Source organism: Nuphar pumila, chromosome 4 (assembly GCF_984573655.1).
Source record: "Nuphar pumila chromosome 4, dmNupPumi1.hap1.1, whole genome shotgun sequence".
NCBI lineage: Eukaryota > Viridiplantae > Streptophyta > Magnoliopsida > Nymphaeales > Nymphaeaceae > Nuphar > Nuphar pumila.
Window position 1 is genome coordinate 108,274,031 of NC_143252.1, and position 27,160 is coordinate 108,301,190.

The 27,160-nt window shown below is 40.4% G+C and overlaps 1 protein-coding gene across 1 annotated transcript in view; it reads right to left on the reverse strand.

Moving 5' to 3' along the window:
* Positions 1–441: 441 nt before the first annotated feature.
* LOC149840481 (thylakoid lumenal 17.9 kDa protein, chloroplast) overlaps positions 442–27,160 on the reverse strand; it is a 31,889-nt gene continuing 5,170 nt past the window's right edge. Inside the window, exon 4 of the mRNA XM_090003176.1 lies at positions 442–803. Within this exon, the coding sequence (XP_089859302.1) occupies positions 583–803 (221 nt within the window). The 3' untranslated portion in view covers positions 442–582. The remainder of the gene's footprint in view (positions 804–27,160) is intronic.

Below are 27,160 nucleotides of genomic sequence, written 5' to 3' on the forward strand. Positions count from 1 at the left end.
TTCACCCATTTATCAGAAATCTGTTTGTGATAGTTATGATATTTGTTGGCAATTATAGTTTCTAGGTATTAAATATGTATTTTAGAATTTGATTGAGCCTCTAAGTTATCATTTATTTCCCTTTTGTATTTCTTTCTAATAATTTTTCACAATTCTTTTATTGGATTCTTAATGGTTTTTTAAAAATCAATTTTTTTCACAAACTAATTCAAAATGGTTTGATTTCCATTCGATTCAGGCTGATTTTCAGAATTGTTTCGAAAAACGATTCGTCCCAAAAACTGATTCAGGCAACATTGGGTCGTCAATTATAAAAGCCCACATACCCATTAAATTTTAGCTTTTTTTTGTAGCAATATCTTGATTAAGATACTAGCCTCTTACACCGCAGAAGCCGCAGACAGGCACATGAATGACTAACGAATGCTCTAGCACAACACGTTATCAGGATCAACTAAAATAAGCTGCACCTATTGTGTCAATATCAAAATAAGATACCCTTCAAAGAATATAACAAAGAAGAAGAATAAGAGATCTTGTCACCGACCACCATAAATATGGTTTCGGGAAATGAGGCTATCATCAATTCATAGCCTCAAAACTGGGAGCATACCAACCCAGTTGGTCGCTTATTTGCTTGAGCCTTTCTTGTTGTCCTTTTGAATCTCCAAAAGCTGTTGTAAATGGGTAAATGTATGCGACTTTTGTAGCCATGCACCTGTATGCAACCACATCCTCCTTTATCAAGAACTCAAGCACATCACGTCCAAAACCTCCGTCAACCTCTGCTTGTAGATATATACCTGTCATTTAGTTCTGCCAATCAGTTGCCGTTCGATGGTAAACCAGTGCCAATTACTAAAAATCAGACTAATTTATTTTGTTGATTTCTACCAGTTAATATATAGATCTGTATAAAAAACATGAGAAAAACACGATGAGATGCTTTGTAATATTCAAATTCGTTACATGATTATGGCAAAAAATAAAGCGTATTGCAGAAAGCAAAATAACTAAGAAAATAAAAAAAACTCAAAGTTAGGAGAGCTGAACCAAGAACATCTGATTATCACTTGAACAAATCCCAAAATAGTAAATTTAAATGAAAGACAACTTGAGCTTTGAACCTTTAACAAGTCTAAGACCATAGTCGATCGTTTAGTTCAACGTTCACATAAAATATGAAAGATGTATGCCACAGTTTATTAATGGCGGGTTTATTTCCCAGATGTTTTGCAGAATTTTCTTCCTGTATTAGCTACCTTTGAGAATGAGAATAACATGTGCATACATCATCTATTAAACTTTCTGCTAGATCTCCTGTCGAAAAATGAGTGCTTTGCTTTCTTACATTAGTGCTTTATCATTAAGCTTCTAGGTTGATGGCTTCACATTTTTTGTTGCTTTTTCCTTTTTAACTTCCAGACATAAACAGGAAAAAAGAAAAGAAAACAAAAGCATGACAGTTTGATTTCTTGCAAGAAGCTCATTATTCTAGAAAATGTCATCTAAACTTTACTAGACTGCAGAAAAACATAAGCAGAGGTTCTCATACATGGCAAGAGCTCTTTAGTATTAAAAAAAAGAACATACGTCCAGCTGCTCTTTAGTATCAAACAAACATACATCCAGAATGGAAAGAAAGCCACTCTATAGAGGGTCATCAAAATGAATGGGTTCTGCTCAAGTCCATGCATGCCTCAATAGTCCTTAATTTGGTTCCATCCTTGTCGAGTCCGATTGACATTTTCACTTAGACTGTAACATATCCCATGTGCTTTTTAACTTTTCGATGCATAAAACCATGGCTGACAGAATCAAGCAAATGTGAAGTGGAAGTAGGAACTATGGGTTCTCAGAAGGAAGCATCCTGAAGGTATAAGCTGATGACATTTTGGCAAGCAAACTAGATATGCATCCATAAGTGGAGGACAGGTGCTTGTATTATTATGCCTAAGAATTGTGAAGAGTTTGATCACAAAATGTGCACTAGCAGCATTCTGGGAAGCATAGAAAGTGTTGCTCACAATGTAAACTACAAGGGCAAAAGGGAAGCTTCTGCTGAGAAAGACCCAATACCATTCCGTATGAACAAAAAGAAATCCGTGCTAGCTTTAAGCTCTAGATGCAGGCTGTTATCTCAATTTCATGTTATTTGGTAATGCAGATCATAGTTTAAAACTCGCTGGGTCAACCCAGTGACTCGGTTGTCTCAGCCCGGATCGCCCAATCACTGGGTCAAAAAAACAGGTTCAACTCGTTTTTTACAAAACTCGGCCGAGTCATGGGCGAGTCATGCATATATATACATATATAATATATTTTATATATAATTACATATATTATATGAAATATAATATAAATATTATGTATAAAAAATGGTTATACATGTATTAATAAAATTATACATTAAATATATTATAAAAAATATCATATAATGCATATTATATATAATATATTGGTAAAATACTATAAAATCTAGATAGTATATACATATATTTATATATTTTATGTAAAATATAAAGTTAACATGACCCGGCCGAGTGACGACTCACGCAAGGACGAGCCGAGTGACGAGTCACTGGATTTTAAAACCATGATGCAGATATCATTTCAAAAGTTGAATATGATATTCCCAGTGTTTTTGAAGTACAATCATACAACTAATCATGATATAATTTTTTAAACTGCAACAACATGAGGACGTGTTTGTGTGAAATGGAAAAGGTGCCCTTCCCATACTATGGCAGCACCGTGGCAGTCACAGGCAAAGTTATCCCCATTTCAACCCACTGCCTGCGCTCAACTCCCTTTTCACTGAAAGTCTGATTTGTTCCCTGATGCACAGACAGAAACAAGATCAACACATGTTTCCAGAGGCATTTCTACACCACATAAATATGCTTGGAAAATGATGCGAGGGTGTCAGTTTCTTCAAATTCAAAAAAAAAAAAATCAAGTTCTACTTGTTCAATTGTTCAATAGAAAGAAAACCGTATTAACCTATGTCACACGGACTCGGCTCCAAGGTCGCCGCACCCGCGTCGACACGCACCGACACGGGTGCGGACACGGGTGCGGCTCGGACTCGGTCAACCCGACCCTGGGTGTGGTCAACGCACCCAGGGTCATTTTGGTCCATTTTTTGGAAATTTTTTTTTTTTGAATTTTTTTTTTTTGAAATTTTCTGGGCTACAGCTGTAAGGAAAAAAACCCATCACAACTAAAAAACCTGTACACTTTCAAGTTTTAAGTACAGAATGGGCACAACTCAAGTTTTTGTGGTTTTTTCCTGTATGAAGAAAGTGAATTATTACAGTGTATGAAGAAAGTGCCCAAAAGTGAATTATTCCTGTATGAAGAAAGTGTACAGAATGCCTTCACAACTCATCACCTGTCCCCTAATGGGCACAACTTTGACCGAGTCTTATATATATATATATATATATATATATATATATATATATATATATATATATATATTTTTAATATATATATATAGCCGAGTCCCCGTGTCCAAATTTTTTGAAATTGCGCCGCACCCGTGTCGCACCCGCACCCGCACCCATGTGACATAGGTATTAACATGATGGGCATTGGTAAAAATTTTAAGTTCCTCTAGCATGTGGATCAAATACAACATACATAACCGAGCTTACATGTCCCAAACGGTGTGGATCCAATACCTGCCAGCATTGAACCATCTACCCAAGAAGATCCACAAGTCCAAAAATCCAATAGGACCTATCAACCGCCGTCATATCTCAAGGATTACAAGTGTTACTTTGCAGCTCTCGTGCTTCAATCAGATGCTTCAGGTGTCATGGTTCCAAGTACTCATTATCCCCTTAATCATTACCTTAAATATGATAAATTTTCTCACCATCACCAAGTTTTTCTAGCAGCCATTACTCAAAGCTCTGATACCATATAAAAATGAAAGCAGATGAAGATAGAATAATGGAGAAATGATTTTTTATTGATTCATCCTGCCATGAAAATGCATTCTGATAATATATAAGATGGTCATGTTGGACCGTGATCTCCTATACTGTAAGATCTCCAAGATAATAGCTAGCCTCTAACTATTGCTACATTTCAGGAAACATCGCCCCTAACTAATGCTACATCTCAGAAAACGTTGCTTCCGTGATTTACAGAGAGCCCATGAGATACATCTTATCAGATTTATAACAAACGAAACAGAAAGATAAATAGAAAGATAGGATAAAGAGAAAACGTGAATGGTAATTGGATCGTAACTTCCAATAGGCCCCATAACAGCATCAAGAAAATTACACAATTTGAAGCTTAGTCTAGTGAAGGCTTGAAAGGCCAGTCTGCCCATGATGAATTTTATCCAATCGGACGAACCATAGGCATATGAATAATGATTCCATGAAGCAAATGAAAGAGCATCCCCATGGATAATGCTAAAATAGAGAAAACAAGAGTCGACACTGGATTTAACGTGGTTCGGCACTTGGCCTACATCCACGATTAGAGAAATGCATACTCATGTTATTGATATCACACGGCTGCAGTGATGCTCAAGTTGATACAGGCTCGTCTTTAAATAGGGCTCAGGGGACGGTGGTACAATGCAGGGAGGACACTATGATCCTTATCGGTAGTTAAAGGGGATAAGGATGGACAGGAGGTTTAAACAGGTAAGGAACCAGAGTTTGAATTGTGAGAAAGTTCCTAAACCACATAACCACGGTGTTGTGTCACAGGGATTCGGCTAGCAGGGTGCCGCACCCTCGTCGACGCGGGTGCGGTCAACCCGATCCTGGGTGCGTTGACCGCACCCAGGGTCATTTTGGTCCATTTTTGTTTGGATTTTTTTTTAAATGCCCTACGAAATGGGCTGCGGAATTTAAAAAAAAAAATTCTGCTGACAGCCGCTTGTTGTTGTTGCTCTTGTTCTATAAAAGGGCACTTGTGTCCACAACATCTGACGAGCTTTGTTGGCATCCCATGCTATTCTTGCCTCCAAACAATTAATTCACAGCGTTGGAAAACATACTGTTAACTTGGAAAAGATGATCCATCTTCCTCAAAAATTAAAACCAAAATTCAAGAGCCTTTTGAAGTCTTTATGCTTCAACCATCCAGATCCTTTTTCGTCAAGGATTTTCTCTCTCCATAATAAATGATAATGGTGGTGGTAGAGCCTTGGTGGCTATTAGTATTCACTTTTCTCCAGACGAGATGGGTGCTCTAGCCGTAGCCTTGTGTACACCTCTCTTTTCCACATGTCAAATCCAATAAATTTCTTTTAGCTGTCATCTGTGTGCAACTGTATATAAAATGAAATTTGAAGAACCCTAGGCAGTGGCGTCGTAGGCCTCGTGAAGGCTCTCTCTCCAACAAACCACGTCAAACCTTTCGCTTATATTTTTTTTCGTGAAGACCAGGGAGTTTCAGACATGATTGAATCATGACAGTCAGCAGAATGCAGCAGGCTGCGTCGATCAGATTGCCAATCCTTTTGGTTCATCAATTTTGTCCCGTTGAGCCAAAGTACACAACAAGCAGAACGTGGGTAACAAGTCTTCAAACAAACACACCAACAAAAAAAAATTGGACCCCGACCCGCGCCGGGGGAACCCTCAACCCCCTTCTATATATATATATATTTTACATTTTTGCCCCTGCCGCACCCCCGCACCCGGGTTTTTTGGAAGTGTCGAATCCCCGCACCCGCACCTGCACCCACACCCATGTGACATAGCCACAGTGGGATTGAGAATCCCATCGTGATAAGTATACTTGTAATTTTAACACTCCCCCTCAAGTCGGGACTCAATGTTGATCAGTCCCAACTTGACTCCGACATTTTGAAGTTTGTCACCACTGACTGCTTTCGTGAAGACGTCGGCTAGCTGGTTGACGCTCCTGACGTGCGTGGTGGATATGACCCCTGCTTGGATCTTTTCTCACGAAGTGATAATCGACTTCTATGTGTTTAGTCCGTTCATGAAAGACCGAATTCGCTCCAATGTGTACGGCGGCTTGATTATCGCACTTCAGCTGCATGGGTTCAACATTGGGGAAACCCATGTCTTTGAGGAGGGCCTTTATCCAAATGAGTTTGCATGATACAGAGGCCATTGCCCGGTACTCGGCTTCCGCACTAGATCTGGCGACAACGCTTTGCTTCTTGTTTTTCCACGTAACTAGATTGCCTCCTACGAACGTGCAATACCCTGACATTGATCTTCTGTCATTGAGGTCGCCTGCCCAGTCTGCGTCTGAGTACCCCATGATTTTGGTGTGGCCATTCCTGTTCATGAGGATTTCTTTGCCAGGGGATGACTTGATGTACCTCAGAATTCTGTGGGCGACAGCCAAGTGAGGAACCTTGGGGGCATGCATGAATTGGCTGATGAGATTGATCGAATATGTGATATCTGGTTTCGTGACAGTGAGGTAAATTACGCGTCCAACGAGTCTTTGAAAACTACCAACATCGCATACGGGTTCTCCAGCGTCCCTGCTGACCTTATGGGTCAGGTTGATGGGCCAAGCATACCAGCTTCTTGAAGGAGATCCATGACATACTTTCTTTGGCAAAGAAATATTCCTTTGTCGGATTGTGTGACTTCTATGCCGAGAAAATAATAAAGCTTTCCAAGATCTTTGATCTCGAATTTTTTACGGAGGTGCATCTTAATGGCGTCAATCAGCTCAGGATCATCTTCCGTTATGATGATGTTATCAATGTAGACGAGGATGATAACTCTACTTGTAGTGCTCATTTTTCTGAGCATGGAGTGCTCAAATGGGCTTTTATGGAAGCCAAACTGTATGAGTGCATCGCTTAGTTTTGCAAACCATGCCCGGGATGATTGCTTGAGACCGTATATAGCCTTTTTTAAATGACAAACAAGATCTTTGTTGTTCGCATTGTTGCGCCCTGGTGGAAGCTCCATGTAAACCTCCTCTTAAAGATCTCCATGTAGAAAAGCATTCTTGACATCGAGTTGATATAGAGGCCATCTTTGATTGGCTGCAACGGATAAGAGAATTCTGATGGAATTCATTTGGGCGACGGGAGCGAAGGTCTCGTTGTAGTCGATGCCCTCTACCTGGGTGTATCCTTTCTTAACAAGTCTTGCCTTGTAACGCCCGATGGTGCCATCGCTGCGGTGCTTAATTTTATAGGTCCATCGACAACCGACTGGTTTCTTTCTAGGAGGGAAAGTAACAATATCCCAAGTGCCATTCTTTTGTAGGGCTGCGAGTTCTTCGTCCATGGCAGTCCTCCATATTTCCTGTGTGCTGGCTTCCTTGAAAGTGGATGGCTCCGTATTAGAGTATACGTTGCATAAGTATGAGAAATATGCATTAGAGAATTTGTCATAGGATATGTGTCTTTCAATCGGATGATCCGTAGACTCGGAGGCGAAGTAGGTATAGAAGTCACGCAGTCTAATGGGATGTTTGATAGTTTTGTCGGATCTTTGAGGTAAGACGATACTCTCTTCGGTTGTCACTGCAAGCATCGTGGCACCCGTAGTGGGCAAAGTGTCAGCGTTAGGAGACGCAGAAGGTGTGACATTGGCAGTTCTGGTGAAGGGGCCGTCACTGATGTCAATGGCAGGTAGAGCCTGTTTGGCATTAGGCAAGATTTGCTCCCCCTGAAAGTCAATGTCATAGGTAGGCATGTCTTTATCTTGGTAATATGGTTCGTCTTTGAAGAACTCGACGTCTCGAGAGAGAAATAGATTTTTGCTTATAGGGTCATAACACTTATATCCCTTTTTGATGGAAGAGTATCCTAAGAATATGCATTTGGTTGCCCTCTTTTCGAGTTTGTCTCTATATCGCTCTTGGAGATGGATGAAGCACTTGCACCCGAACACACTGAGGTGTGAAAAAGATGGGGTCTTTCCCCTGATCATACCCATGGGGATCATGTAGTTAATGGCTTGGCTTGGCAGACGGTTGGATATGTAGCAGCCAGTGGATATGGCGTCTGACCAGAAGCGTTTAGGGACGTTCATGTGAAACATGAGGCTCTGGCTATATTTAAGAGGGTCTTGTTCTTGCGTTCGACAACTCTGTTTTGTTGGGGTGTGCCGACGCAGTTGGTCTTGTAGGTGATGCCCTGACTAGTAAGATATTCAGTGAACTTGTCATTGATGTACTTTATTCCATTGTCGGAGCGAAGAGTCTTAATCTTGACATTAAACTAGGTTTGGGTGATATTTTGGAATTCTTTGTAAGTTATAAGAACTTCGTCCTTATGTTTGAGCAAATATACCCATGTGGCGCGAGAGTAGTCATCAATAAAAGTGACGAAATATCTATAGCCAGAATAAGATTCAATAGGGGGCCCCCATGTAAGTTTTCCTTCTTGCTCCTGTATTGAGAAAGAGAAGAGAGAGAGAGAGGGAGAGAGAGAGAGAGATCGATTGTGGCTGTCACGATTTCTGTAAAAGAAATCGTGACCTAAATGTGTATTTAAGTTTACATTACACTATGGGTCCGGGTCTGGTATATCCAGACCCGATAACAAAATACATGATCTTTACATGGACGGTGACATGGATCGGGTCGGATCTTGCACCTTTTTCACCCCCCCTCAAGTTGATCATGGTTTTGGACCATGAACAACTTGCTTTTAAGCATCCAAAAGCGATCCTTGGTTAACCCTTTGGTAAATATGTCTGCAACCTGTCTTTCAGTACTGACAAACTCAGGCTCAATCTCTTTTTATTCAACCTTCCGTCTCACAAAGTGTTGGTTGATCTCAATGTGCTTGGCACGACTGTGATGTACTGGATTGAATGACATATTGATAGCACTTTGATTGTCACAGAGCAAGGTAGTGTGGGAGATCTTTTCTCCTACTTCAGTTAGAAGATGCTTGATCCATGTGACTTCGGCAGTCGCAGCAGCCATGGATCTATATTCAGCCTCAGTGCTTGATCTAGCGATAGCTTTTTGTTTTCTACTGCTCCAAGAGACTAAATTTCTTCCAATGAAGGCACGATATCCTGATGTAGATCTTGTTTCGTCAGGATCTCCTGCCCAGTCTGCATCACAATATACAGTAATTTCGTGCTCGTTTTGGCCATAGGACTGTGGTAAATATATCAATCCATCCCCAATAGTCCCTTTCAGATATCTAAGAATCTTCTTGACCGCTTCCATATGTCCAGTGCGTGGCGCATGCATAAATTGAGACACTTGATTGACTGAATAAACAATATCAGGTCTAGTGAATGTGAGGTATTGTAACATTCCTATTATACTGCGATACCTGGTGGGGTCATCACACAGATCTCCATCATGAGCGCTAAGTTTTTGATGAAGTACACTCGGAGTTCCTAGAGGTTTGCAGTCTTTCATGCCTGCCTTGCTGAGAACATCTACGGTGTACTTGTGTTGAGTGAGTGTCAATCCATGAGCCTGGTTATCAACTTCTACACCTAGGAAATAGCGTAGAACTCCAAGGTCTTTCATTTTGAACCTTTGACCTAATAAGTCTTTTATTTCTTGGATGTGGTCCGCAGAGTTTCCTGTGATGATAATATCATCGACAGAAATTAATAATAGAGTGGTCACAGACTGGCTTTTAAAGATAAATAATGAGTGGTCCAGCATGGAACGTGAAAATCCATGTTTCTGAATCTCTGATGAGAAACTATCAAATCAAGAGCGAGATGCTTGCTTCAGGCCGTAGATGGCTCTTTTTAGCCTGCATACATGGGTTTTACAATTTTGTTCTTGATATCCAGGGGGTTGTTCCATGTATACCTCCTCCTTCAAATCCCCATGTAAGAATGCATTTTTTACATCAAGCTGACTCAACTTCCATCCATGTTCAACAGCCAGGGAAATGATAATTTGAATCGCTCCCATTCTTACAACCGGACTAAAAGTCTCATCATAGTCTTGTCCTGCTTCTTGAGTGAATCCTTTTGCTACAAGCCTTGTTTTATATCGTTCAATGGTTCCATCTGGCTTGTACTTGATTTTGTAGACCCATTTGCATCCGACAACATTTTTGTCAGGTGGTCTGGGAACAACTTCCCATGTTCCACATTCATGCAAGGCTTGCATTTCATCATTCATGGCTTCTACTCATTTCATAGAAGCTGCTGCCTGATAATACATGATGGGCTCTTCGTCCTTATTGATGACAGTTAAAAACAGTTGAAAATCCAAGGAGAAGTTGTTATAACTAACCCACCTGTCAATAGGATGTCGTATGCGGTTTGATTTTCTGACTGCAAGGGTATGAGGAGTAAGATTAGCGACTGAGACATGATCTGAATGGCTTGATGTTGTCGGTCTCTGTCTGGAATAGACAATGCCTTTGTATCTGCCTGGTACTTTCTCTGCATTCTATGACCCCGACGTCCCAGTGTTCTCAAATACCTCTTCTTCTTGTTGCACGCAATCTGAGGAACATGTTTCATTGGAGCGAGCAAAAAGTTCTGAGCTTAGCCAAGGATAGTAAATTTCAGTTGACATATTCGTTGTGTCAGTTCCGTGATCAAAATTTTGTTCATCAAAGACAACATTTCTTGAGGTTCTGATATGTTTGTTGGTGGGATCATAACACCTATATCCTTTATAGTCATCTGCATATCCCACAAATCTGCACTTTTGGGCCTTGTCTTGAAACTTGTTTCTCAGGGACTGATCAATATGCACATAGCAAACACATCAAAAAACACGCAGATCATAATAACTAGGATAAGTTCCAAAAAGACAGTGATAAGGAGACTTATTTTCCAGAATAACCATAGGCAAACTATTTATCACATGCACGACAGAATGGAAAGCTTCTGTCCATAGGTTGATGGGAAGATTGTTGTCATGAAGCATACTCATGGCACTTTCAACGATATGCCTGTGTTTTCGTTCAGCAATTCCATTTTGTTAAGGGGTATGAGGACATGACACCCTTCTTCCTATTCCGTTATTTTGAAGAAAAGAGATAAAATCACGGGATGAGAATTTCCACCTCCATCACATTAGAAAAAATGAATGGACTCAGAAAATTGATTTTTGACAAGAGAAATAAAATTTTGAAACAAAGAGAAGACTTCCGACTTATTTTTTATGAAATATATCCAAGTGTATCGAGTATAGCTATCAACAAAGATTAGATAGTATTTGCTCCCAGATCCAGAGGCAACTGGGGCGGGTCCCCATACATCAGAACAGATTATCTCAAACGGTTTTGAAGCTCTCTTATTAATGGAATGAAAAGGCAATACATGACTCTTGCAGGAAAGACAATTGGAACATTTGTGACTGTTATCATCCCTATTTAGACTTTCTTTTGGAATGAGATTATTAGATACAAGTTTCTCAATGAAATGACCCCCACAATGTCCTAATCGACTATGCCATAAGAATGACTTATTACATTTAGAAATACTAAAAACATTAGCAGAAGAGGATGAACACGACTTTAATGAAGGCTTTGAATTCAGGTGGACAGGACGAACAGCATGACAAGGAACTTCTTCAAAGACATACATATTGCCTCGTCTCTTTCCTTCAACGAATGTTTCCCTCGTGCGTAGGTCCTTGACCTGCACAGAGAAGGGAGTGAATTCAACTGAAGCATTATTATCATCAATAAGTTTGGAAACAGAGACAATATTTTTCTTAATGTCAGGAGCATGAAGAACGTCAGAAAGAGTAAGAGTGGAATGTGACATGGGAATGACAGTTTTTCCAACATGAGAAACAAGATGGTGGGATCCATCTCCAGTGACAATCTTACTTTTTCCAAAATAAGGAATGGGATTAGAAATCTTACCTGCATCACCTGTTACATGAGTCGTTGCCCCTGAGTCGACAAACCAGGTGCCTTCATCACTTTGCTTCAATTTCAACTCTGACAAGGCAGATATCAGCAGATCTTTAATCTCTTCATTACTTGAGAACTTTTTGTTTTTTGTCTGTGGACCCTTTCCTTTATTCTCTGGATTATGCCAACAATTCGCCTTGAAATGCCCCTTTTTGTTACAAAGGAAGCAGGTAGGAATGGATCTTGACCCCTGCGCATGAGCTAACATATTTGGAGTGGGAAGCAGACCACGCCCTCCGTGTCCACTTCGCCCTTGTCCTCCTCGTCCTCGTCCTCTACCATAAGACACCCCTGTGGCAAAAACTTCCTGAGAATTTGTGTGAACGTGAGATTCCTCACAGAACCCTTTCAGAGTCATCTCATACAGAATTAATTTTGCTCGCAACTCATCAAAGGTAGGAAGGGCAGGGAGACACAATAGGGAAGTGACGATCATGTTGTAGTCGGATCCCAATCCACTCAGAGTCTGTTGTACCATATCACTGTCACTCACCGCGCATCCTATAACTGCAAGTTGGTCTGTGATAGTCTTCATCTTGTTCAGATATTCCATGATGGTCATGGAATCTTTTCTCAACATCTGAAATTCCCTCTTGAGAAAAAACATTCTTGCCTGCGAAACTTGTGAATATGTTTGAACCAATTTTTCCCAAAGTTGCAGAGCAGTACAGTTGTCGGGAATTGCAACAAGGACCTCTTGGGACAAGGTGAAAGTGATGTATGCAACCACTGACTGATCTTTCCTTTCCCAGTTGAGGTACTCAACATTCTTGACATACACAATTGAACTTACTCCTTTGTCGTCTTTTTCTTCTCTCGTAACAAATTCGAGTGGGGCGGGAGTGGTTCCATCAAGGTGACCTAAGAGACCTTGACTCCTTATAAAAGGAATGATTTGTCTCTTCCAAATCAAGAAGTTTGAGGTAATTAACTTTTCAGAAACGAGTTGAGTAAGAAAACTTGAAGAAAGATTGGATGAAGAGGAATGAAGATCCATGAAAAAGAAGTTTTAACAAGAAGAGGAACCCCTTTTGTTTGTTTGTTTTGAAGTATTCACAGAGTGCTCAATCTGCAGTCAGAGAGGTTTTCTGATAGTCTTCCTTTTTTTTTGTGTTGAGTAACTCAAAGCTTGACGACCAAAAGCTGTCAGAGGAAGGACTGAGTTTTCAATGTGAATCCCACTCGTAACAGTCAGAACAAATATGATACAAGAAAAGACAGATGAGAACAAAGAAATGAACAGATTTTCTGTCGCACAGCAGGCTGGACAGCAAAAATTTTTTTATGTCAGATTTTAGAATCCTAGACTATATGTCGCACGTCTGCCCAAAATGAAGAAGGGATACGCAAGAAGGGAGATTTGAATAAAGAAGATTCTCGTGAAGAAGATTCACGTGAAATTCATGACCTTTTTGATGTACAGTGTTCACGTGAACCAAGATTCACGTGAATCCTGCGTGAACAGTTTAGGGATTCACGTGAGACGTGAATCCACTAAAGGAAGAAAAGAAAAGGCTGGGAAAACAGAAAGGGGAAAACGAGAGGGGGAGATTGGGAATAGAGGTAGAAAAAAAAATCTGAAGGAAAGAAAGAAAGAATGGACGAAACCTCAAACCTTGATTTGCCGCACCTTTGAAATCCTCTTCAACCCTTAGCTGGATCTATGCTCTGATACCATGTAAGTTTTCCTTCTTGCTCCTGTATTGAGAAAGAGAAGAGAGAGAGAGAGGGAGAGATCGATTGCGGCTGTCACGATTTCTGTAAAAGAAATCGTGACCGAAATGTGTATTTAAGTTTACATTACACTATGGGTCCGGGTCTGGTATATCCAGACCCGATAACAAAATACATGATCTTTACATGGACGGTGACATGGATCGGGTCGGATCCTGCACCTTTTTCACCCCATACATCAGAGTGAATAAAGGAAAAAAAATCATCACTTTTAGTCTCAGATAAGGAAAACGGAATTCTGGTTGGCTTAGAGTATTGACATTCATCACACGAGTGCTGAGGTGGAGGTATGTCAGGGAATATCCTTCTTAAAGTTTGGTGGGAGGGGTGTCCCAGTCTAAGGTGCCACTTCTTATCTATATTGGTCTCTTTGCGAGCGATATGAGCCCTGTTTTCTGCATCAAGAAGGTAAAGCCCATTTACCACCTGTCCCCTACCAATCACCTTCTTCGTGTTCAGGTCCTGAAACACCACATGCTTAGAGGAAAAAATAGCAATACAGTTATGGCTTTCCGTAATCTTGCTAACTGACATGAGGCTAGGGGGAAAAGAGAGAATATATAGGGCCTCTGAGGGACTCGGCCCGTTGAGGAGGGACACCTCACCAACACTTTGGACCAGGATCTGTGTTTCGTTAGCAATACTAACGGGACCCTTGTTGGCGGATTGAAGATTGGAGAGTAGGCCGACCTTACCTGCCATGTGGTCGGTGGCACCAGTATCGATGACCCACCTGGGATTGATCAGTTTGGAGCCAAAAGCTGATATGTTACCTGGAGGTTCCTTTTGCTAACCTTCTGCAGGTTCCTTTTGCTAACCTTCTAGCAAGGCCGCGAGGTTGGATTTATTAATCTGTTAAAGAAGTTGCGCAAGGTCATCCATTGTGGTTCCTGCCTTTGACCCTTTATTATGTGCCTTTTGTTGTTCAGGGCGACCATGAAGGTCCCAACACTTCTCCTTTACGTGTTCGAGTTTTCTGCCGTGGCTGCAACAGGGGCTGACGCAGCCGCGAGATTTCTCTCCGATCGTGTGTTCAGGCGGGGTTCTGGACGACATGTCCTTGAAGTTGCTGGAGAAGGCAGCTTTCTCATGGGCTTCAGTGTGAGATCTGGATTCAGATGCCATTACCTTGCGGCGGGTTTTTTCGTGTTGGATGATAGAGCAGACTTCGTTGAAACGAGGTAGATCTCAAAACATAAGGATTTGGCTTCTCAAGTGGTCGTAGTCCTATTCGAGTCCAACGAGAATTTTGAACACTTTGTTTTCTTCGATACGCCTCTCGATGACATCAATGTCATTGGTGATGGGACGATAAAGGTTTATTTCATCCCACATGTCACGTAGCGAACTGGGATAAGAGTGAAATGGTTTGTCCTCCTTAGTCAGGCGCGCGATGTCTTGCTGAAGTTCGTAGAGTCTGGCCAGGTTATTTTGCTCACCGTAAACGTCTCTCAAGGATTCCCATATGTCTTTAGTTGTGTCGAGAAATAGAAAACCCTCGACGATGTTTGGGTCCATGGATTTTAACAATCAGGACATAACGAGGTGATTCTTGGATTCTCACTCTTCGTAAGTAGGGTCCTCGGGTTTCGGGGGAACACTCTTGCTATTGATGAATCCGAGTTTAGACTTTTCACTAAGGAAGAGCATGGCAGCTTTCGACACATGATAGGTAGTTGGATCCGTTAAGAGGTACAGTGGTGATCTTGAGGGTCAGGTTCTACTCCTGCACCACCATCCTTGATGCACCATACGCGGGAGAACTCGACTTGTTCTCTCCTTTCGCCATATTTGGTGGTTATGGATGCGAGCTGAAGCTGTTACCGGTGTCAGAATTCACTAGGATCTGTCACACGTGAAAAGAGAGATGAAAGAGAAAGGAGGAGTTGCGGCTGTCACGATTTCCAATACTGAAATCGTGACCTAAAACATGTATATATATACTTTGTATATAGTATGGGTCGGGTCTGGTATATTATCCAGACCCGGAATACAAAATAACAAATACAAGTAAAGAATACATAGACACAGAGACTTTTTCACCCCCCCTCAAGTTGATCGTGGTTTTGTACCATGAACAACTTGCCTTTAAGTCCAAAAATGATCCTTGGTCAAACCTTTTGTGAATATGTCTGCAACTTGTCTTTCAGTGTTAGCAAATTCAGGCTCGATCTCCTTTTCTTCAACCTTTTGTCTCACAAAATGTTGATCTATCTCAATGTGCTTGGCATGACTGTGATGAACCGGATTGAATGACATGTTGAGAGCACTTTGATTATCGCACAGCAAGACAGATCGAGATATCACTTCTCCCACTTTAGTTAGCAAATACCTGACCCATGTGACTTCAGGAGTAGCAGCAACCATGGATCTGTACTCTGCCTCAATACTTGATCTAGCAATGACCTTTTGTTTTCTACTGCTCCAAGATACTAAGTTTCTTCCAATGAAGATGCAATATCCTGATGTAGACCTTTGTTTATCTGGATATTCTGCCCAGTCTGCATCACAATATACAGTAATCTCGTGCATGACCTCGCTAGATGGTTTTGGAGAATATATCAATCCATTCCCAATTGTTCCTTTCAGATATCTGAGTATCTTTTTAACTGTCTCCATATGCCCAGTAAGCGGTTGATGTATAAACTGGGACATTGACTCAATAAACAATATCAGGTTGAGTGAATGTGAGATACTGTAACATCCCTATTAGGTTGCGGTACCTGGTGGGATCCCCACACAAGTCTCCATCACGAGCACTCAGTTTTTGGTAAAGAATACTTGGAGTCCCTAGAGGTTTACAATCCTTCATACCTGCTTTGGTTAGAATGTCCATCATATACTTGTGTTGGGTGAGAGTCAACCCATCAACTCAGCTATCAACTTCAACTCCAAAAAAATAGCGCAGGGCACTAAGGTCTTTCATTTTGAATCTCTTCTTTACTTCTTTGATATGATCCTCAGAGTTTCCTGTGATGATAATATCATCAACATAAATTATCAACAAGGTGATCATATTTTCCTCTCTAAAGATGAAAAATAAGTGATCTAGTAGGGAGTGAGCAAAGCCATGCTTCTGAATCTCAAGAGAGAAGCTATCAAACCAAGAGCGAGATGCTTGCTTTAGGCCATAGATATCCCTTTTTAGTCTGCATACATTTGTCTTATAATCTTCCTCATAGTATCCAGGTGGTTATTTCAAATAAACTTCCTCTTTCAAATCTCCATGCAAAAATGCATTCTTAACATCAAGCTGACTCAATGTCCATCCATGTTCAACAGCTAAGGAAAAAAATGATTCGAATTGTTCACATTCTCACCACTGGACTAAAAGTCTCATCATAGTCTTGTCCTGCTTCTTGTGTGAAACCCTTTGCCATGAGTCTTGCCTTGTATCGTTCAATGGTCTCATCTGGTTTATATTTTATTTTGTAGACCCATTTGCATCCTACCACATTTCTGTCAGGCGGTCTGAAAATAATTTCTCAGGTTCCACATTCATGCAAGCCTTGCATCTCATCATTCATGGCTTCTACCCATTTCTTAGAAGTGGTTGCCTGGTAGTACATAATAAGTTCATCTTCCTTGTTGAGAGCAGTCAAAAAGAGTTGAAAATCCATGGAAAATTTATAGTAGCTGACCCAACTATCAATAGGATGTTGCATGAGACTGGACCTCCTGACGTCAAGTGTGTGTGAGGAGGTAGGTGCAGCCTCTTGAGCCTGATTTAGGAGTCTTGAAGCAGTCGTTCTCTGTCTGGTGTAGGAAATGCCCTTATACCTTCCCGATTCCAATGGTGATGTTGTTTCACAGTTCTGCGATTTCGATGTACCAATGATCTTGGGACTCTCTTCTTCGTGTTGCACACAGTCCGAATGACATTCTTCATTCGAACTATCAAAGAGCTCTGAATTCAGCCAAGGGTAATAAACTTCAACTGAGGTAGAGGACATGTCACCTGTGCCAATTTTATGATCAAAGTTCAGTTCGTCAAAAACATTTCTCAAGATTTTGATGTGTCTGCTAATGGGATCATAGCATTTGTATCCTTTGTAGTCATCTGCATATCCCACAAATCTACACTTCTGAGCCTTATCCTGAAACTTGTTTCTAAGGACTGATCAATATGCACATAACAGACACATCCAAAAATACGTAAGTCATGATAATCAGGATGAATTCCAAAAAGGCAATGATAAGGAAACTTGTTTTCTAAAACAACCTTGGGCAGTCTATTTATCACATGTACAACAGAATGAAAGGCTTTTGTTCACATATTAATAGGAAGATGACTGTCATGAAGCATACTCATCGCACTTTCAACAATATGCCTATGTTTGCGCTCAGCAATCCCATTCTATTGTGGCGTGTGTGGGCAGGACACTCTTCTTCCTATCTCATTATTTTGAAGGAAAGAAATGAAGTCACTGGATATGAACTCCCCTCCTCCGTCACATTGGAAAAATTGAATAGACTCGGAGAATTGATTTTTTAATAAGGACAGGAAGTTCTGAAACAAAAGGAAAGCTTTAAACTTATTTTTCATGAAGTATATTTAGGTGTATCGAGAGTAACTATCAACAAAAATTAGATAGTACTTGCTTTCAGATCTAAAGATGACTGGAGTAGGCCCCCAAAAATCAGAACATATTATTTCAAAAGGCTTTGAAGCTCTCTTATTAATGAAACGAAAAGGTAATACATGACTCTTGCATAAAAGACAACAAGAACACTTTTGACTTCTCTCTTTTACATTGAGACTTTCTCTTGAAATGAGATTATTAGAAACAAGTTTCTCAATAAAATGACTCCCACAATGTCCTAAACGTATGTGCCATAGAAAAGGCTTATTACATTCAGAAATACTAAGAACATTTTCAGAAAGACATAACTCTAATGGAGACTTCAAATCCGGGTGAGCAGGACTTGCCGAATGTCATGGATCTTCTTAAAAGACATACATATTGCCTTGTCTCTTTCCTTCAACGAATGTTTCTTTTGTGCGAATGTCTTTGACCTGCACAGAGAAGAGAGTAAATTCGACTGAAACATGATTATCATCAACAAGTTTAGAAACAAAGACAATATTTTTCTTGATATTGAGAGCATGAAGGACATTTGAGAGTTTAAGAGTAAAATGTGACATGGGGACGATAGACTTTCCAATGTGAGTAATAGAGTGGTAAGATCCATTTCCAGTGACAAACTTACTTTTTCCAAAATAGGGAATAGGTTTGAAAAGTTTACCTGCATCATCGGTCACGTGAGTTGCTGCCCCAGAGTCAACGAACCAAGTTCCTTATTCAGTATGCTTTAGATTCAATCCCGACAAGGCAGATATTAACAACTCTTTAATCTCGCTAGTGTCTTTGGTGCTGCTGGACTTCCTTTTGGATGTTGCCTGATGGGACTTTCCTTTATTTTCAGGATTATGCCAACAATTCGCCTTAATATGCCCCATTTTGTTGCAAAATAAGCATGTGGGAACGGGTCTTGATCCCTGAGTAACGGTGGGAGTGGGAAGTAATCCACGTCCCCTGTGTCCATTTTGCCCTTGTTCTCCTCGCCCTCGTCTTCGACCATAAGTCATTCCTGTGGCAAAGACCTCTTGGGTATTCGTATGAGTGTGATTATCCTCAGAAAAGCCTTTCAGAGTCATTTCATACTGAATTAATTTAGCCTGAAACTCATCAAAGGTGGGAAGAGCAGGCAAACACAATAATAAAGTAACAATCATGTTGTATTCTGATCACAATCTACTCAAGGTTTGTTGCACCATATCAGTGTCGCTCACTGCACATCCTATAACCGCATGTTGATCTGTGATAGTCTTAATCTTGTTTAGATACTCCATGATAGTCATGGAGTCTTTTCTCAGTAGCTGAAATTCTCTCTTGAGGAAAACCATTCTTGCCAGATAAACTTGTGAATATGTCTGAACCAGTCTCTCCCAAAGTTGCATGGTTGTGCAATTGTCAGGAATTGCAATAAGTACCTCTTGAGAGAGTGTAGAGGTAATGTACGCGACCACTGACTGGTCTTTCTTTTCCCAGTTGAGATATTCTGGATTTTTGACATACACAATTGAGATTTCCCCTTTATCATCCTTCTCTTCTCACGCAACAAATTCCAGTGGAGCTGAAGCGGTTTCATCCAGATGACCTAAGAGACCTTGACTCCTTATAAAAGGAATGATCTGTCTTTTCCAAATCAAGAAGTTTGAGGTGGTCAATTTTTCAGAAACAAGCTGATTGAGAAAACTTGAAGAGAGACCAGATTGGGAAGAATGGGAGAAGTCCATAGCTTAAAAGTTAACAAGGTATTCACGAGATACACAGTCTACTCCTTGAGAAACTTGTTGGTCGTCCCTTCTTGCCTTTGTCCCTTTTTTTTGCGGTGATAAATGCAAGAAGGGAACAGAACAGCTCACACTAAACATACTTTAATAAATCGCAGATGGGAACTATGCTGGTTAAAAAAAAAGGGTTTCGTGAATATGGAATTTCACAACAAGTGCATTTCATCCACAATGATTTGTAGGCATAGCGATTTGTGGACATAGCGATTTGTAGGCATAACGATTTGTAGGCATAATGATTTGTAGGCACAATGATTTGTAGGGACAAAAACTTGTAGACAATGATTTGTGGGCACAACGATTTGTAGGCACAACGATTTGCGTGATTCAGCAATCAAGAAATATGGTATTCTAGATCAGATACTGATGGATGATCAGATCCGATTGTTTCAGACAAGGATTGGCAGAAATAAGAATTGCGAGACCAAGAATATTCACGATCAGGAAAATTTGGGATCTGACGCAATGATTGAATATTTCAGATCTAACGCATATACACGATCAAATCTACATATTCAATACAAACCGTGAGACAAGAATAAAAGGAAGAACTGGAGCCTTTCAGATCTAATGCAGATTCACGTCAATCTGAATATTCAGGCACAAAGAATAGTAGAGGAGTAAATGAAAGAAAGAAGAAGAAGATGCAAGAAAAGTGTGGAAGAAGAAAACCTCTTGATTGGATGCAAGTCGATCTCTCAGGTCAGACCTTCTGGAAGCAGCTTCGAAGCCCTAGATGGATCTCTGCTCTGATACCATGTCAGAATTCACTAAGATCTGTCACACGTAAAAAGAGAGATGAAAGAGAAAGGAGGAGTTGTGGCTGTCACGATTTCCAATACTGAAATCATGACTTAAAACATGTATATATATCCTTCATTTACAATATGGGTCGAGTTTGATATATTATCCAGACCCGGAATACAAAATAACAAAGACAAGTAAAGAATATATAGACAAATAGACTTTTTCAATGGGCTGGTTCGAACCTGCTTTGATACCATGCTAAAATAGAGAAAACAAGAGTCGACATTGGATTTAACATGGTTCGGCTCTTGGCCTACATCCACAATAAGAGAAACACATACTCATGCTATTAATATCACACGGCTGCAGTGATGCTCAAGTTGATACAGGCTCGTCTTTATATAGGGCTCAGGGGATGGTGCTACAATGCAGGGAGGACACTATGATCCTTATCGGTAGTTAAAGGAGATAAGGATGGACAGGAGATTTAAACAGGTAAGGAACCAAAGTTTGAATTGTGAGAAGGTTCCTAAACCACGTAACCACGGTGGGATTGAGAACCACGTCGTGATAAGTATACTATAATTTTAACAATCCCCCTCAAGTCGGGACTCGATGTTGATCAGTCCCAACTTGACTCCAATATTTTGAAGTTTGTCGCCGCTGACTGCTTTTGTGAAGACGTCGGCTAGTTGGTCGGCGCTCCTGACGTGCGTGGTGGATATGACCCCTGCTTGGATCTTTTCTCTCACGAAGTGACAATCGACTTCTATGTGTTTAGTCCGTTCATGAAAGACCAGATTCGCTCCAATGTGTATGGCGGCTTGATTATCGCACTTCAACTGCATGGGTTCGTCGTTGGGGAAACCCATGTCTTTGAGGAGGGCCTTTATCCAGATGAGTTTGCATGATACAGAGGCCATTGCCTAGTACTCGGCTTCCGCACCGGATCTGGCGACAACGCTTTGCTTCTTGCTTTTCCACGTAACTAGATTGCCTCCAACGAACGTGCAATACCCTGACGTTGATCTTCTGTTATTGGGGTCGCCTGCCTAGTCAGCGTCTGAGTACCCCATGATTTTGGTGTGGCCATTCCTATTCATGAGGATTCCTTTGCCAGAGGATGACTTGATGTACCTCAGAATTCTGTGGGCGACAGCCAAGTGAGGAACCTTGGGGGCATGCATGAACTGGCTGATGAGATTGACCGAATATGTGATATCTGGTCTTGTAACGGTGAGGTAAATTAGGCATCCGACGAGTCTTTGAAAACTGCCAACATCACATACAGGTTCTCCATCGTCCCTGTTGACCTTATGGTTCTGGTCGATGGGTGTGTTGATGGGTTTGGCTCCAAGCATACTAGCTTCTTAAAGGAGATCCATGGCATACTTTCTTTGGTAAGGAAATATTCCCTTGTAGGATTGTGTGAATTCTATGCCGAGAAAATAACGAAGCTTTCCAAGGTCTTTGATCTCGAATTTTTGACGAAGGTGCATCTTAATGGCGTCAATCAGCTCAGAATCGTCTTCCGTTATGATGATGTCATCAACGTAGACGAGGATGATAACTCCACCTGTAGTGAGCGTGGAGTGCTCGGATGGGATTTTATTATGGAAGCCAAACTGTATGAGTGCATCACTTAGTTTTGCAAACCATGCCCGAGATGACTGCTTGAGACCATATATAGCCTTTTTTAAATAACAGATGAGATCTTTGTTGTCTGCATTAGTGTGCCCTGGTGGAAGCTCCATGTAAACCTCCTCTTGAAGATCTTCATGTAGGAAAGCATTCTTGACATCGAGTTGATATAGAGGCCATCTTTGATTGGCTGCAACGGATAAGAGAATTCTGATGAAATTCATTTTGGAGATGGGAGCAAAGGTCTCGTTGTAGTCGATGCCCTCTACCTGGGCGTATCCTTTCTCAACAAGTCTTGCCTTGTAACGCTCGATGGTGCCATCACTGCAGTGCTTAATTTTGTAGGTCCATCGACAACCCACTGGTTTCTTGCCAGGAGGGAGAGTAACGATATCCCAAGTGTCATTCTTTTGTAGGGTTGCGAGTTCTTCGTCCATGGCAGTCCTCCATATTTCCTGTGTGTTGGCTTCCTTGAAAGTGGATGGCTCTGTAATAGAGTATACATTGCATAAGTATGAGAGATATGCATTAGATAATCCGTTAAAGGATACATGTCTTTCAATCGGATGATCCATAGACTCGGAGGCGAAGTAGGTATAGAAGTCACGCAGTCTACTGGGATGTTGTTAAAATATATGTAATTCATATATATGTATATATTTATATACATATATATTTGTATAATCTAAAATACCCGATAGGGGTATGTTAGTCATTTCACAAGTACCCGATAGGGGTACTTGTTTCTTTTCTTTCTTTTTTTGTAAATTTCCTTTTTTATTTTACCTTTTATTTTTTGGTTTTTTATCCACCTAAAAGGGGCCCCACCATGGAGTCGATGGGGCCCCCAACGGTCACATTTGTGACCGTTGGGGGCTCCCAACGACTCCATGGGAGCCCCTAGGTGGCTCTTCTTTTAAGGCCATATGGCCACTCCTCCTCTCCTTCTTTTGTGTATAAATAGGGGTGAACCCCTCTTGTATTTTTCACTCTTGAGAGCTCTCTCTCTTTCAATAAGAGACATTTATATTTTTATGTTGTGTTGTCTCTTGTGAGTTTGGGTATTAGCCCTTTTGTTTGTTTGTTCATTAGTAGATGTTGTAAGTGCTTAGTGCACTCTTTGCTTTTCCGCATATTTCATTACATGGTATCAGAGCCTTGTGTATGCTCTTCTTCTTAATATAGCTAGTTGTGTAGCTATATTTGTTTCTTGTTGTTTCTCTCTTCTTTTATCTTCTTGTGAGTGGTTATTATGGAAGGAGAACAAAAGATTGATCTCTCCTTCAAACTCAATGGCTCCAACTACATGATGTGGGCCGCCGCCATGGAAAACAACCTCAAAAGGAAAAAACTTTGGGGATACGTCATGGGCACCATTCCGGAACCACAACTCCAACTAACTAAGATGGAAGGCGACCAAGAAAAAGCTCTTGAAGGAGATGCCCACATGAAGGCCATTGAAGATCACCAATCTAAATTAGAAGATTGGGAAAGTAAGCATGCCAAGATTTTTGCTTGGTTCATGAACAATGTGGAGCTCAAGATTTGCGCCAACATTGCCAAATTTCGGATGACAAATGAAGCATGGTTCTTCATGAAAGGTATGTTTACCCAAAAAGACCTTGCTCGTCAATTCTTTCTTCAAGAAAAAATCCGGACTATCAAGCAAGGAGAAATGAGTGTTAGGGACTACTTTAGCACTCTTGGCCCTCTATGGGATGAGCTATCCTTACTAGAACCAAAATGGGTTTCTAGTATAGATGTGGAATTAAGAAGAGAACAAATGGAAAAAGAACACTTTTTCCAATTTTTACATGGGCTTAGGCCCGAATATGAACAAGTTAGATCCTCCCTCCTACATAGATCAAAGCCTCTTCCCTTGGAAGATGCTATAGCCGAAATATGCCAAGAAGAAACCCGTCTTGGCATGATTAAAGGAGGAAATGATGTCTTGGCCGTATCAAAACCCGACAACCATATGAAAACCTACAAACCTCCACATTTTGGAAGACAAAATAACTATAATGGCAACTATAGAAAAGCCATTTGTCATCATTGTCAAGAACCGGGTCATATAAGACCTAATTGCCCTAAGTTGAATGAAGCACCAAAAAATAAAGTTGCTTCCGTTGAAGAAGCTACTCAAAAGAAAGAGGAAGCAATCAAAGGAACAGACTCTTTTTCTCTTGCTCAACTATCGGAGGCACTACAAACTCTACTCAAGATTCCATCAACTTCGGGTGCCGCCGTAGCTTCCTCCTCTCCTCCAGGTATGTCGTCTTGGATCCTTGACTCTGGAGCTTCCTTTCATATGACCCCCCTTGAAAATGAGCTTTCCGATTTATGTAATAATTATAAAAACTCCTATGTTTCAACTGCCGATGGTACATCTCTACAAGTAAAAAGTTTTGGAACTTTAAACGTTCCTAAAGAATTCTTTGTGCCAAACGTGAGAGTTGTACCTCAACTTAATTTAAATCTCCTCTCTGTTGCTCAAATATGTGATCATGGATGTAAAATCTCCTTCTCAACTAAGGATTGCTCTATACAGGATCTCCGGTCCGGGAAGCTGATTGGGCAAGGTCATAGAAGGGGAGATCTCTATTACATGAGCAACTTGAAACTCCTTTCTAACTCTTTTTGTAACCATGTCCAAGATAAAAATATTGATATTTGGCATCAAAGACTTGGACATCCAAGTTTCTCAAAAATGTACTCCTTTCCATTTGGAAAGAAATTTTGTAATGAGAAACATTTTGTTTGCAAGAATTGTATTTTTGGCAAAATGAAATCTACTCCTTTTCCAAACCGAACCTTTGTGTCCAAAAGACCTTTTGAGTTAGTCCAATCGGATGTTTGGGGTCCTTCCCCCGTCATGTCAAAAGGAGGGTACTCCTATTATGTCACTTTTATCGATGACTACACTAGGTATGTATGGATCTACTTTCTCAATTTAAAATCCGAAGTCTTTGAGTTTTTCAAAAAATTTCATATGATAGTTAAAAATCAATTTTCAAGTAATATCTCTACTCTTAGATCCGATTCGGGTGGAGAATATTTATCAAATGAATTTCAAAACTATTTAGAAGTAAATGGAATTTGTCATCAAAGATCGTGTCCTAGGACTCCCCAACAAAACGGCTTGGCCGAAAGAAAGCATAGACATATCATGGAAACCACTAGGACACTCCTTATCTCCAAAGAAATTCCAAAGAATTTTTGGGCCGAAGCGGCCTTAACCTCAACTTACTTAATAAATAGAATGATATCCTCATCCTTACAAAATACATCTCCATACGAAAAACTATTTGAAAGAACACCCGACTTCAATAGATTAAGAGTCTTTGGATGTAAATGTTTTGTCCTTACTCATAAACGGGACAAATGAATGCGTTTTCTTGGGTTATGGAGAAAATCAAAAGGGTTTTAGATGTTTTGACTTAAAAAATAACAAACTCTATGTATCCAAAGATGTAACATTTTTGGAAAATGAAAATGGTTTTGTGAAAACTAAAGATATTGACGAAAGTGAATATACTTTTTTATTTGATCTTCTATCTCAAAAAGATGAGACTCCTCAAGAAGAGGAAATCTCTAATGAGTCTTTGAATGACCTAGAGGAAATTCCTCTTGATAATGCTATAGATGAGAATAATAGACCAATCCAAACATATGTTAGGCGTGGTCAACAAACTCAGATAAGTGCATTAGAAAAATACTCTCAAGGATCCAACATAGAAGAAACATCTTTAAGGAGATCCAGTCGGATCTCCAACCCTCCTAATAGGTTTGTCTCCTATGAGTCCCTAACTCCTAGATATAGAGCATGTCTAATTGCGTTGCATTCATTTCATGAACCTTCACACTATAATGAGGCCAAAAATATTCCCCAATGGGTTGAAGCCATGAACTTAGAGCTTAGTGCTCTTGAAAAAGCAAAAACTTGGGAAATAACTTCGTTACCCACTGGAAAGAAATCAATAGGATGTAGATGGGTCTTCAAAATTAAAACCAAGAGTGATGGTTCATTAGAACGTTATAAAGCACGATTAGTAGCTAAAGGCTATGCTCAGGAATATGGTATAGATTATGAAGAAACCTTCGCACCTGTTGCTAGAATAACTAGTGTTAGGACTCTTATTGCTATTGCGTCAGTGAAAAAATGGCCTATCTATCAACTCGATGTCAAGAATGCATTTCTAAATGGCGAATTAAATGAAGAAGTTTACATGGATCCCCCACCAGGAGTATGTATTGGTAAAAATAAAATTCTTAAACTTAAAAAGGCATTATATGGTTTAAAACAAGCCCCAAAGGCTTGGCATGATAGATTTAGCAATGTAATGACAAGTTTGAATTTTCGTTCATGTTATACTGACATTGCTTTGTTTGTGAAAAGTGCAGGGTCTTCAGTAGTTATTTTACTACTTTATGTTGATGATATGATCATCACAGGAAGTGATGAGCAAGACATTAATGATATTAAAAAGGTTTTAAAAGAAAATTTTGATATGTCTGACCTTGGATTCTTAAGATATTTTTTAGGAATTGAAATGGCGTACTCTCCTCGAGGGTACATTCTCTCTCAGATGAAACTTGCTGCTGACATCTGTTCCAAATCTGGTATCTCCGATGATAAAAAGACAGAAACCCCAGAAGTCATCAATGCAAAATTAAGGTTGGAAGATGGAACACCTCTCGAGGATCCTACTCCCTACCGGCAACTTGTTGGGTCTCTAACCTACTTATCCATCACACGGTCAGACATTGCTCATGCCGTTCACTCTGTCAGTCAATTTCAACATGCTCCTACAACTGTGCACATGAGTGCAGTC